The sequence below is a fragment of the Herpailurus yagouaroundi genome, unplaced genomic scaffold (genome assembly GCF_014898765.1).
Source record: "Herpailurus yagouaroundi ecotype Mexico unplaced genomic scaffold, PumYag 220, whole genome shotgun sequence".
NCBI classification, from domain to species: Eukaryota; Metazoa; Chordata; class Mammalia; order Carnivora; family Felidae; genus Herpailurus; species Herpailurus yagouaroundi.
In genome coordinates this window covers 5875954-5890102 of record NW_024412451.1, presented here as the reverse complement: position 1 = coordinate 5890102, position 14149 = coordinate 5875954, and the positions used below count along the sequence as shown (strand labels likewise).

Genomic DNA, 14149 nt, shown 5'->3' with positions numbered 1-14149 from the left:
AAAGAAAGAAAGAAAGAAAGAAAGAAAGAAAGAAAGAAAGAAAGAAAGAAAAGAATATCTGAAATACTTTAAGAACCGTAAAGCTGCTACACGTGATTTTCACACTTGGTCCCTAGAACACTAAGGAACAGGAACGCGCTTTTACTCATCTACAAAAGCACAGCGCGTCTATCCAGGGAGTCTCCCGGGGACGGACACGGGGGTGGTTTCCGGCTGGGGATCAGGACGCACAGCGTGGCCGCGGGCGCTCGCCGGCCGTGTACCAGGGCGGACGTGTGCACACACTTGGGCACCAGTGCGCCCTGGCCCTGACGAGGGGTCCTGGCAGACCGTTTCCAGAGGGGTTGTCCCGATTTATCCTCGCACACCAGCGCGTGAGGACCAGCTGCTGCTTCGGCACCCCAGCGCTGCGGACCGGAGAGGGGGCTGGGCCCCGGCAGTCGACGGGGGAGGGGAGAGCACCCCCACCGCACCCCAACCTCTCCCGCTCCCCCCCCCCCCCCCCCCCCCCCCCCCCCCCTCGCCCCCCCACTCACCACACCCCACCCACACAGCACCCCACCCCTCCCCCCCACCGCACCGCCTCTCCCCCACGGCACCCAACCCTTTCAAACCCACCATTTGCCCCCTACCTCGCCACACCGCACCCCCACTGCACCCCGCCCCTCCCCCACTGCACTCCCCCCTCTCCCACCCACCGTACCCTGCTCCTGCCTACCCACCGCCCCCTCCCCCACCCCAAACCTCTCCCACTCACCACTGCCTCCTCCCTTCCCTGCACCCCACCAAAACCCCCACCTGCCCCCCCTCCACGGCCCCCACACCCTCCCCAACCAACCCAACTTATACCTCCCCTCCCCCACCACACCCCACCCTCCCCCTAACCGCCTCACCTGCCCCTCCCCCACCGCGCCAACACCGCACCCCGCATCCCACCCCCACCCAACCCTGGAGCTGTCTCCTCTGATTCTGCCTCCTCCTCTGGGCCCAAAGCCAAATCCCTCCAAACCGTTTCCCTGGCATTCTTTCCCACCAGCCTCACACCGACGCCAAACCGGGCCATCAGCGTGGCCCAGCAGGGTGCCAGTGACCTCATCTCGGCTGCCTGGCCCCACTCCCGCTTCTGTCCCTACCAACGCCCCCCAGCGTGAGTGGCTCGACCCTGCTAAACCTCATTTGCCACATCTGTCAATAGGGATTTTTTAAGCCGTGTGCTGCTGATTTAATGTGCTCAAGATTGCCTTCATTTAGACAATACACTATCTTATGTCAGTTGCTTTTCCGGGTTCATGGAGCACCGTGAACCCTCTGAAAATATTCGGGGAGCAGTTGCAGCTTTGGGGGCAGCGGCAGTGTGTGCATAACACATTTGGGGACACAGTGGAGCTGGCAAAGGCATGGATCCCAGATCTGGACCTCCTGGGTTCAAATCCCAGCTCTCCGACTAACCGGCTGTGCCACCTGAGAATAGTTACTTAACCTCTCTGGGCCTCAGTCTCCCCGTTTATCCATGGGGGGATCAAAACAGCACCTGTCTCACTGAGCTGCTGTGAGACTAGATGAGTTGATGCGTGTCAAGCATGGTTGGGACAGTGCCTGGCATGTCGTAAGTGCTCAATTAACGTTAGGTGTTGTTTTATTCGTTTTAATTTTTTAACATTTTCGGGAAGTTTATTTATTTATTTTGAAAGAGAGAGAGCACGAGCAGGGGAGGGGCGGAGAAGGAGGGAGAGAGACTCCCAAGCAGGCTCTGCCCTGTCAGCGAGGAGCCCCACACGGGGCTGAAACCCACAAACCGTGAGGTCGTGACCTGAGCCTGAATCGAGAGTCTGACGCTTCACCAACTGAGCTCCCCCAAGGTGTTGTTTTCTTACTTCGTGGGATCGTTGTGAGAATTGCTTCAGTTAAACATGAGTATCTAGAATAGCGTGTGGCACTTGGTACAAGCTAAGGGGGACCAGAGTTCGCGGTCCACTAGCAGTTTCCGCCACATTTCCCATAATGCCCCTGAGCCTATGGGACATTTAGGGAGTCTTCCCAAGGCCACACAAACACACCATCATTCCACCATCTGGCTGCCTGTGGTGGTTTTGGAATACATCCACAAATTCTTCCCTTCGAAGGGTGGAGACTAATTCCCTTTCCCTTGAATGGGAGCCAGACTCGATGGCTTAGACTCGATGGCTTGCTGCTAACAGATAGAACATGGTAGAAATAACGGGGTGTGACTTCTGAGGCTAGGTTACAAAAGACATTGCTCCTGGGGGCGCCTGGGTGGCTCAGTGAAGTAACCCGCTTCGGCTCAGGTCCCTTAACCGACTGAGCCACCCAGGCACCCCTATACTCCTTGTTTAATCCTCGGGCCAACTTGTAACGTAGGGACTCTTGTCACTTCATTTTACGGATGAGGAAGCCGTGGCACAGAGAGGTTACCTAATGTACCTGAGGCCACCCAGTAATTAAGTGCAGGAGCTTAACGATTAATTCATTCAAACGCAGGCAGCCGGACCCACCCCAGCAGTTCCCTTAGCCACCTGGTTCACACAGAGCCAGTGTTAGTCGTATTTTTTTATTTTATTTTTTTTATTTACTTGTTTTCAGAGAAAGAGCACGCGAGCAAGCGGGGAAGGGCAGAGAGAGAGAGGGAGACAGAATCCCAAGCCGGCTCCGCACTGTCAGTGCAGAGCCCGACGCGGGTCTCCGCCCCGCGATCCGTGAGGTCGTGACCAGAGCCGAAATCAAGAGTCGAACACTGAACCGACTGAGCCACCCAGGCGCCTCAAGTTTTATCTATTTCTTTTTTTTTTTTTCAACGTTTTTTATTTATTTTTGGGACAGAGAGAGAGACAGAGCATGAACAGGGGAGGGGCAGAGAGAGAGGGAGACACAGAATCGGAAACAGGCTCCAGGCTCTGAGCCATCAGCCCAGAGCCCGACACGGGGCTCGAACCCACGGACCGCGAGATCGTGACGTGGCTGAAGTCGGACGCTTAACCGACTGCGCCACCCAGGCGCCCCAAGTTTGATCTATTTCTTAGTTAACTCCGCTCTGCACTCCCACCCACAGTCTTTTCCTTCCCTGCCGGAGCTCCCATTCCGGCCTGTTTACGTGAATCCTTTTGTTTACAGGTGTTCTTCCACCCTGCACATTCTTGGAGGGATGTATGAATCTTTCATTTATATCACCAGTATTGGGTGGTAGTTCTGGCTCTGCCCCTTACTATTTTCACTTGGGTCCGTTCTGGTTGCTTCGTGCACAGCCTAGTCCATTGCTTCCTGTGGCTGCAGAAGCCTCCGCGCTGCACACTCCAGGGCACGTCCTCGGTGACGGCCCCCAGGTTGCCTTTGACGCTCCCATCATAAACGACAACACTGTGGTTGGGGCACCTGGGTGGCTCCATCAGGCTTCAGACTTCATCTCAGGTCATGATCTCACGGTTGGTGGATTCGAGCCCTATGTAGGGCTCTGTGCTGACGGCTCAGAGCCTGGAGCCTGCTTTGGATTCTGTGTTTCCCTCTCTGCCTCTCCCCCTGCGGGTCAACGTGAAAAAAATTTTGTTTAGATAAATAAAAATAAACAACACTGTGACGAACAGCATGCGCCCGGTGGGCGAGTTTGAGAACTTCTTCAGCCTCTCCACCAAGAAGAGTGGAATCGCTGGGCTGTGAAATCTGCAGATGTCTAATTTAACGAAGTTTTGCCAAAATGCGCTTTAACGTGGCTGGATTATCGGAGAAATAAAACCGGTTCTGCTTCCTGATTCTTCCCGCCTCCGACCCGGACCTGAGGCTTTGGTGCTTAGAAGCTGTGGCGTTTACAGCCTTTGTTCTCCTACCTTTGTTTTCTGACAACTTCTTAGGGCGGACGGCCCCCTGACTCGCTGCGTGCCTGGAGCACGGGGATGGGAGAAGAGGGAAGGCCTACAAGTTTCCTATCTCCGCTCTCACCTCAAAGTATGGGCTCCGCGGCAGTAGCTACGATTTTAAGTGGCTCCTTCTGGGTAGGCGAGAGCAGCAGGAAGTCATGGGTGAGACTCAGGTCGGGGAGAGGCATTGCACTCGCGTGTGAGCTCCCCCTTGTGGTCTGATAGCCCATTACACCTGGTGTGATTTCCCCCGCACCAACCCGGCTAATCACATCAACTGAAATGGTACCTATTGGACACCATCTTTAGGCTGGACCAGCGATGTCCAATTGAAATGAGTCCCACATGTAATTTCAAAATTTCTGCTGGCCATATTAAGAAAGCAAAAAGAGGCAGGTGACTTAATTATAATATTTTATTTAACTGATACCCAAAATGTTATCATTTCAACCTGCAACCAATATAGAAATTACTGAAACATTTTGCTTTTTTGTCCCCTTTGGTACCAAGCCTTTGACACGTTCTCGGGATAGCACATGTCAATTTGAACACTAACTCTTCTCTAAAAACACTTGATCTCTATTTAGATTTCATGATATTTACTGCTGAGGAAGCAGAGTCACATAGTCAAGTTGTTCCAAACATGTTGAAAGATTTCCCAGTAACTGAACTGAGAATCCATTTTTAAAAATCTAAGTTTAAATCAATTACAATTAAATAAACTTAAAAGTTCAGTTTCGCAGGGGCCTCTCCGTGGCTCAGTTGGTTAAGCCTCCAACTCTCGATTTTGGCTCAGGTCATGATCTCACTGTCATGAGATCGAGCCCCGTGTGGGACTCCAAGCTGAGTGTGGAGACTGCTTAGGATTCTGTCTCTTTCTCTCGCTCTCTCTGCCCCTCCCCTGCTCTTGTGCTCTCTCTCTCCCTCAAAAAGAAAAACAAAAAAATCACACCTCATTTCAAGTGCTCGACAGCCACATGTGACCAGTGGCTTGCACACTGGAAAGCACACACATTGGTTCACACCATTTCACCCTTGACATAAAGCAGGCATATTATGACTCCCCATTTACACGGGAGAAAATTGAAGCCCAGAAAGGGAAACTGACTTTTTTTCATTTTTCTTTCACTCAAAAAATACTTATTGAACATCTATTGTATGCCGGGTTCCTTCCAAGGGGTTAGGGACATAATGGTGGACAAAATACACACAGTTCCTGGCCTCAAGGGGTTTGTTGGATGATACGTGAGAAAGACAAAAAAATATTATCGGTTGTAATTAACGTGAGGACAGAAACCAACAGGATAATGAGTTAGTGGCAAACTATGGTTCCCCCCCCCCCCCTAATTATTATTACATTTCTACATGGTTGAAAAGAGTCAAAAGAAGAATAATATTTGTGACATGAAAATTCTATGGAATATACATTTCAGTGTCCATAAATAAAGTTTTATTGGAACACAGCCCACCCACTCATTTCCACATTGCAACCTGGCCTTCAAAAAGTGTGCTGATCCGTAAAGTAGGGAACGACAAAGGTTGACGTGCTTTATAGGGGGTAATCTGGGAGGACTTCTCAGAGGAGGTAATATGGAAGTGGAGGAGTTAGGAGGCATTTGGGAGGGTTGAATCAATCAAATCAATGTTAAATGTCCTGAGTGCAAATTTTACAACTCTAGATATTCCAGATACCTCCTATGAAAGGAATCAGACAGTATGTGTCTTTTTGTGACTGGCCTATTCCACTTACATAATGGCCTCAAGGTTCATCAATGTTGTAGCCTGGCAGAATTTCCTTCCTTTTGGAGACTGAATAATATCCCGTTGTAGGTATATCCCACATTTTGTTCACCCATTCATTAGTCAATGGGCACTTTGTTCGCTTCCACAGTTTGGCTTTTGCTAATAATGCTGCTGTGAGCATGGGTGGACAAATATCCCTGAGCTCTGCTTTGAGTTCTTTGGGGTATATACCCAGAAGCGAAATTTCCAGATCTCTCTAGATTCTTTTTTTTTTTTTTTAATTTTCTGAGGAACCTCCATACTGTTTTCCATAGCAGTTGCTTACATTCCCACCAACAGTGCACAAGGGTTCCAACGTCTCCACATGCTTGCCGACACTTGTTATGTTCCGTTTTTCTGATAAGTAGGCATCCTAGTAAGTGTGAGGTGGTATCTCATTGTGGTTTTGATTTGCATTTCCCTGTTGCTCAGAGATGTTAAGCATTTTTTCATGCACTTATTAGCCAGTCGTCTATCTTCTTTGGAGAAATGTCTGTTCAAGCTCCTTGCCCATTTTTCTATTTATTTATTTATTTATTTATTTATTTATTTAATTTTTTAGAGCAAGATAGAGTGAGTGGGGGAAGGGCAGAGGGGGGGAGAGAGAGAGAATCTTAAGCAGGCTCTACACCCAGCACAGAACATGACCAGGGCTCAAGCTCATGTCTGTGAGATCGTGACCTGAACCAAAATCAAGAGTTGGACATTTAACCAACTGAGCCACCCAGGCGCCCCAGGACTGCGTCCATTTTATTCAGTCTACCTCCAGCAGCGGAGGCTCCACTGGAATTTGTTGAACAAATGAATGTAAACTCCATGTGAACAGAGACTGTTAGCCTCTGCTGCATATCGGGTGCTTAGAACAGGGCCTGGCACATAGCAGGGGCTCAAAAAACACGGGTTGCGTGAATGAATGTAAGATCCAGGAGGGCAAGGCAGAGCTCTCTGTTTTTCTAGACTCTCTCCCTAGCTTCTAGAACCTCGCCTGGCACATAGCAAGTGCCCAGCAAACAGGTGCCTGCGCACAGAGTATTTCCACGCCCGCCCCCCACCTCCTCCCTGACCCCGCCCCCACCTCCTCCCTGACCCCGCCCCCACCTCCTCCCTGACCCCGCCCCTGCTTGGGGGGTGGGGCCGGCCAGGTTCTCACTCCAGGACGTCACAAAGGCCCTGCCATGCCTCTGGCCCTGGCCCTGCTGCTGCTGCTGGGCCTGAGCGGTCCCGGAGGCCGGGGCTGCCTGCAGTGTGACCACTCGGTGCAGGAGGCCCTGAGCCAGCTGCGCTTGGCCCTCGTCCCCAAACGCTTCCATCAGGAGCGGCTGCAGGCCCGCGCCCGGGCCCTGCTGCTGGGCATGGAGGGGCCTTTCTTCCGGGACTACGCTCTGAACGCGTTTGTGGGGAAAGTGGGTGCGTGCTGGAGAGGGGAGGGTGCCTGGCACAGCGGGGGAAAGGGACACGTGGGGGGTAGCGAGGCTGGGGTGGGGAGACAGGCGCTTTGGGGACCACAGTTCCCGAGAGGGGAGGGTGGGACCAGTCCTGGAGGAAGATTGGGGGGGGGGGGGGGAGATGTCCCTTGGCTCTCTGAGGGACCCACTGGAATTTCTTCCCCTCTCGCCCCCAGGGATAGATCACCTGGAACACGTGGCGTCCTTTATCAAGAACCAAACGAGCCACTTAATGGTTAATCCTCTAAAAGGTAGGCGCTAAGGGGGAAAGCCTTATCCCAGCCCCCTTCCCCGGCTTCCCTTTCCACAGGTCCACCCCGCCTCCCCTTGATATAAACAAAACAAAACAAAACAAAATAAAAACGTGCATATAGCCTTCGGTGTGTGTCTGGCAGGATTCTAAGTGTTTTACTCAAAAAAGTCGAGGACAGTTCATCACCGTGGGCACGGCTGTGATCTGCCCTTTACAGAGCCGGAGACTGAGGCTCAGAGAAGTTAGGTGACTTGGCCCAAGAACACAGCTCAGACACTGCAGTGCTAACCCCCTTTCCGGTTTTGTGGTCGGTGGCCCCAGGGGGTTGGTCATTCGAGGGGCTGAAGGTGAGGTTTGCTTTCTTCCCCACGCTTGTCAAACTGCTATAGTTTTCCATTTCTCTTCCTTTCTCTTCCCTCCATCCGTTTTTGTTTTTTTTTTAAAGAGGAACCTGAACACCAGAACGCTGTCCTAAGCTAGGGGGGGGGTGGGCAGGGAATTAGGTCCTCCTCCCATAACTTTGAGAGAAGCGTAGCCGGCAGAGCAGAGGCCCTGAGGGTAGATTCAAAGCCTGGCTAACCTTAAGCAAGCTATTTAACTTCTTTGTGTCTCAGTTTCCTCATCTGTAAAATGGGAACAAAGCCAGGCCAACAGTAAGTGCTCCACAAATGCTAGCTAGTAAGATTCTTATGCCGTGCCTAGCCTCTACGCCTACGGCACAGGTTGGCAAAATACAGCTGGGGGCCAGATCTGCCAGCCCCCTGTTTTCGTAAATAAAGTTTTATTAGAACACAGCCACACGCTTTCATTTACATATTGTCTACAGCTGCTTTTACCCTCCCAGGCAGAACTGAATAGTTGTGACAATGACCGTCTAGCCCTCAAAGCTGGAAATATTTATTATCTGACCCTTAACAGACAAGGTTTGGAGCAGGAAGGCTCGTTAGAATCCCCCAGAGGGGGTGCCTGGGTGGCGCAGTCGGTTAAGCGTCTGACTTCAGCCAGGTCACGATCTCGCGGTCTGTGAGTTCGAGCCCCGCGTCAGGCTCTGGGCTGATGGCTCAGAGCCTGGAGCCTGTTTCCGATTCTGTGTCTCCCTCTCTCTCTGCCCCTCCCCCGTTCATGCTCTGTCTCTCTCTGTCCCAAAAATAAATAAAAACGTTGGAAAAAAAAAATTAAAAAAAAAAAAAAAGAATCCCCCAGAGAACTTTTAAAACATTCCAGGGGCACCTGCGCGGCTCAGTCAGTTGGGGCGTCTGACTCTTGATTTCAGCTCGGGCCATGATCTCACGGTTCATGAGATCGAGCCCTGTGTCGGGCTCTGTGCTGACAGCACGGAGCCTGCTTGGGATTCTCCCTCTGCCCCTCCCCCGCCCTCTCTGTCTCTCAAAATAGATAAATAAATATGGGGGGAAAAATAAAAAGATATGGGGTGCTTGGGTGGATCAGTCGGTTAAGCATCTAACCCTTGGTTTCGGCTCAGGTCATGATCTCACCGTTGGTGGGTTTGACCTCGTTGGGCTCCATACTTTCCAAGCAGAGCCTGCTTGGGATTCTCTCTCTCTCTCTCTCTCTCTCTGCCCCTCCTCTGCTCACTCTCTCTCTCAAAATAAATAAACTTAAAAAAAGAAAGAGAGAAAGAAAGAAAGGAAAGAAAGAAAAGGAAGAAAGAAAGAAAGAGAGAAAAAGGCTCCTGGGTGGCTCAGTCGGTTGAGTGTCTGACTTCGGCTCAGGTCATGATCTCACAGTTCGTGAGTTCGAGCCCCGCATCGGGCTCTGTGCTGACAGCTTGGAGCCTGGAGCCTGCTTGGGATTCTGTGTCTCCCTCTCTCTCTGCCCTTCCCCCGCTCATGCTCTGTCTCTCTCTCTCTCTTTCCCAAAAATAAATAAACATTAAAAGAAAAAGAAACTCACTTTTTTCAGTAGGCTCTATGCCCAACATGGGGCTCCAACTCATGACCCCAAGACCGAGTCACATGCTCTACCAAGTGAGCCAGCCAGGCACCCCAAGAAAGACACTGTTCACAGCCAGGATATCCCAAAGGCCTGGAGGAGCCAAACCTTTTTGGGGGATGTACAGGGTTTGAACGACCCGGACTCCTGAGTTAACCCTTTACTGCACAATATAATGTATCAAATGAAGACAAGTACTATGGAGAAAATACTGCAGGGACAAAGGGAGAGGAGGGGGTGGTAGGGGTAGGGTGGGGGCTGCAGCGTAAAGCCAGGCAGCCCGGGGTGGGGGGGCGTCACTGACCAGTCAACATGTGAGCAGGCCTGAAGGAGAGGGGTAGAAGGCCGCAGGCAGAAAGCGGTTACTACAAACCCCTGAGCCAGGACTATGTTTGGCATATTCACAGAACCTCAAGGAAGCCAGGGAGGCTGGAGTAGAAAGAGGGAGAGATGTGGAAGATGAGGTCCCAGAGGTAAGGGGGCGGGGAGGGGTAGATGGGGAAGAGGCTTCTAGGCCATGGTGAGGACTTTTGGCTTCTATTCTGGGTCACATGGGAGGGCTCTGAGCGGACGCGGGATATGGGTGAGCTGACTGCGTCCCTGTGTCCCTCTGGCTGTGGAGGAGAGATTTGAGCAGGGCAAGGGGTAAGAAACTTTAGTGACAGCCCAGGCAAAGAGATGATCACGGTGGGAACCAGGGCGGTGGCAGGGGAGGGGATGGGAAGTGATGGGATTCCTGGATCTACCTTGGATGTCGAACAAACAGGCTTTGTTGACGTGCATGTTGACAAGCGCACGGCACGCGGGGGTGTGGAGCCGAAGCGCCAAGGCTTTGTGCTGAGCCATTAGAATCAGGTGGCTCCCGTCTCCTAAGGCGGAGAAGTCCTGGGGGTCGGGAGGAGGTTTGAAGGAGAAGATCAAGGTTCCGTTTGGGACTTCCTGAGTGGAAGGTACCCATCAGACATCCAAGTGGAGATCCTAAGTGGGTACTTGGCAACCTGCGTGCGGACTTTGATGAGGGTCTAGGCTACTGATCGAACGTGGGGGGCATCAGTGTGTAGAGAACGGCGCTGTCCAGTGCAAATATGATGGGAGGTGCACATGGGAGCCACACGTCATTTTAAATTCTCTTGTAGCCACGTGTTTAGAAGGGTAAACAGAAGCAGGGGAAATTAACTTTTATTTTGCTTAGCCCCATACCTAAATTACCATTTTGACGTGCAACCAGCATAAAAATTGTGGAGGTGTTTTATAGTTATTTGATTCACACCAGGCAGAGTGTGAGCGGCAGAGAGAGGGAGACGCAGAATCCGAAGCGGGCTTGAGGCTCCAAGCCATCAGCCCAGAGCCCGACACGGGGCTCGAACTCACGAACCGCGAGATCATGACCTGAGCAGAAGTCAGATGCTTGACTGACTAAGCCACCCAGGCACCACACAGCATGTTTTATACTAACGGCATATCTCAATTCAGGTCAGCCCATTTCGAGTACTCAATAGCCACGTGTGGCTAGTGGCCGCCATATTGGACGGTGCAAGATGCAGGTAACATACGAAGCCATGAGCCTGGATGAGGTCAGCTGGATGAAGGAGTGAGTGTGGACAGAGAAGACAGGAGAGTGGATCAGAAGAAAGGAAAGGAGAGGTGGCCAAGTTCACCCTCCTGCTCCTTACCAGATGAGGAAACTGAGGCCAATGGAAGGTGGTCCGCCTGGAGCGCCCACCGTGGGTCAGGAGCTAGGTGCAGGACCTTCCAGGCCACGGATTTGCCCAGTGGACCTGAGTAATACCCGGTCTTGGTTACTCCTGGTGAATGAAAAGGAGTTTCCTCATCTCTTTGAAGCTGCAGACGGGCTTGCTGGGTGCCTCCACCCCACGAGGATCTCTCTGTCTCTCCTCAGATGGGCCTCTGCTGGAAGAACTCGTAGCTCTCAGGGGGAGAGTAATCAAGGAACTCAAGAAAGTCTTAAAATTGTACGAAGCAAAAGGTGAGGCATCTCTCTCCACCAAGCTCCCCGCCTCTCCCCCATCATCATCCCATCCCCTTCTCCTACTTTTTCTCCCAAATTCTTTGCTCAACCCCCTGTGACTCAGCCTTCCCTGCCTCTCCCCAATATTCCCTGCTCTCTTTCCCCCCTGGTCCCTTCCCATCAAATTCTCAGATCGCTCTCCTGACTTCACTCACTTCCGCTCTTTTCTCTCGCAGCCTGCAGCCGCAAAATTTGCCGTGAGTCCTGGATTTATCGTCCCTTCTCTACCCTCCTTCACCTCTTTACCCTGTCTCCCCCAAGTCAAGCCCCTCTATCATCTGCTCCGTCTGACGGTTCGTCCTCCTCCCCAAAGCTCTAGTTAGTATCCAGGGATCACTGATTTTTTTCTTTTTAATTTTTTTTTCAACATTTATTCATTTTTTGGGACAGAGAGAGACAGAGCATGAACGGGGGAGGGGCAGAGAGAGGGAGACACAGAATCGGAAACAGGCTCCAGGCTCTGAGCCATCAGCCCAGAGCCCGACGCGGGGCTCGAACTCACGGACCGCCAGATCGTGACCTGGCCGAAGTCGGACGCTTAACCGACTGCGCCACCCAGGCGCCCCAAGGGATCACTGATTTTTGAGGGATTGTGGAAGTGGTTGCAACCTGCAAAAAAAAGTATTTGGCGGCGGGGGGGGGGGGGGGACGTTAGTCTGATGGGATAGGCCATGTCATAGTAACAAATAAACCCCACATCTCCATGGTTTAACGAAAGATTTATTTCTCTCTTACCCAAATTCCATTGAGAGTTGAACAGTTCCTCCAAGTGCTGTCTCGGGGATACAGCCTGCACCTATGTTGCAGCTTCTTTTAAAACTTTTTATTTTAGAAAGAGCCCAAGCCGGGGAGAGGGGCAGAGGGAGAAAGAGAGAGAATCCTGAGCAGGCTCCATGCTCAGCACAAAGCCCTCCCTGGGGCTCAATCCCATGACTCTGGGATTGTGACCCGACCAGAAATCGAGAGTCAGATGTTCAACCAACTGAGCCACCCAGGCGCCCCTCTGTTGTGGCTTCTAAGGTAGCTTCAGTGGGGGAGAGAATAGAGAAAACTCCTACAGGGACTTTAATGGATTGGCCAGAACTCTGGTCATATGGTTGCAACCTACTGCAAAGGAGCCTGGGAAATGTAGTCTTTTCATGCGATAGGAAGTGGAGGAGACCGATCAATGTGCATCTAGCCAGTATACGTCACCAGGGGCTGCAAAACAGGAGTGTAGGAATGCAAATGTTCTATTTGTAGACATTTAATTAAACATTTGTTTAGTTAATCGAATGTCTACAAACAAATGTTGGTCAACTGGACAACTGCAATTCAATTCAACTCTTCAATGATTATATAATTTTTTTTTTTTTTTTTTTACTTTTTTTTTCTTTAGAGAGAGAGAGCACGAACAGGGGAGAAGGGTAGAGGGAGAGAGAGTGAGAATCGTAAGCAGCCTCCACGCTCAGTGCAGAGCCCAACACGGGGCTCCATCCCACGACCCAGGGACCATGACCTGAGCTGAAATCCAGCCAGATGCTCAGCCAACTGAGCCACCCAGGCGCCCCTATGTAAAATTTATTTATTTATTATTATTATTTTTTAATTTTTTTTTCAACGTTTATTTTTATTTTTGGGACAGAGAGAGACAGAGCAGGAACGGGGGAGGGGCAGAGAGAGAGGGAGACACAGAATCGGAAACAGGCTCCAGGCTCCGAGCCATCAGCCCAGAGCCCGACGCGGGGCTCGAACTCACGGACCGCGAGATCGTGACCTGGCTGAAGTCGGACGCTTAACCGACTGCGCCACCCAGGCGCCCCTGTAAAATTTATTTTTAATGCGAATCGGTGCATTGTGCTCAGCTTGCTTGGCTGCACGTGGACCCTCCAAATCCAGGAGAGCCAAGGGATGTCATGCCCTCTTTCCCCTCTGCCTTCCTGCTCTTTGCCATTCCTCTGATACCTGCCCTCACCCCACTTCTCCCTTCCCTCCTGCCCAGGCTTGCTAAAAGAGGAAGTCTTGGACTGTTTACATTGCCAGAAGATCAGTCCCAGCTGTATCCAAAAAAAGTACTGTTTTGGTAAGCTCCTGGGGGGTGGGGGAGACAGGGATGCATGAGAGGTGAAGACAGCCGTGACCCCGCAGATAATGGGTTTTGAGTTCTCCCACAGGGAGCCTTCAGTCCTGCACTCACCACCTGCTTACAGTGGCCCAGATGTCGCTTCCACATTCCGAAATTTGCGTTCCCCCACTGTGAAATAAGGAAGACCCCACTGTAACTTTATCTTTATTTATTCTTTTCTTAAACGACTTTTAAAATATTTTTTTGAGTAATCTCTACACCCAACGTGGGGCCTGAACTCACAACCTGAGATCAAGAGTCATATGCTCCACTGACTGGGCCAGTCAGACACCTGTAACTTTAAAATGTCTCGGGGCGCCTGGGTGGCTCAGTCGGTTAAGCGTCCGACTTCGGCTCAAGTCACGATCTCGCGGTCCGTGAGTTCGAGCCCCGCGTCGGGCTCTGTGCTGATAGCTCAGAGCCTGGAGCCAGCTTCGGATTCTGTGTGTCCCTCTCTCTGTCTGCTCCTCCCCCATTCATGCTCTGTCTCAAAAATAAACATTAAAAAAAAAAAATGTCTCTACTGCCAGATGGCATTCTAGAAAAACATTCTTAGCCAGTGCCATACCTGGGGAGTCCAGAGGATCTGCTGAATTCACTCACTCACTCATTCATTCATTCAGAGATTTTTTTTTTTTCAAAGTTTATTTATTTTTGGGACAGAGAGAGACAGAGCATGAACGGGGGAGGGGCAGAGAGAGAGGGAGACACAGAATC

At 51.3% G+C, this 14149-nt stretch overlaps 1 protein-coding gene across 3 annotated transcripts in view; it reads left to right on the top strand.

The window, feature by feature from the left end:
• Positions 1–6793: 6793 nt before the first annotated feature.
• The window catches only part of IZUMO2 (IZUMO family member 2), a 13834-nt gene continuing 6478 nt past the window's right edge, over positions 6794–14149 (top strand). The window contains exons 1-5 of one of the 3 annotated variants that reach the window (XM_040458159.1): positions 6794–7055; positions 7270–7344; positions 11200–11286; positions 11505–11525; positions 13310–13390. In XM_040458159.1, coding sequence (XP_040314093.1) covers positions 6824–7055; positions 7270–7344; positions 11200–11286; positions 11505–11525; positions 13310–13390 — 496 coding nt within the window. In that variant the 5' untranslated portion in view covers positions 6794–6823. Of the gene's footprint in view, positions 7056–7269; positions 7345–11199; positions 11287–11504; positions 11647–13309; positions 13393–14149 lie in introns of those variants that run through there. The other 2 variants (XM_040458161.1, XM_040458160.1) reach the window with 2 other exon arrangements.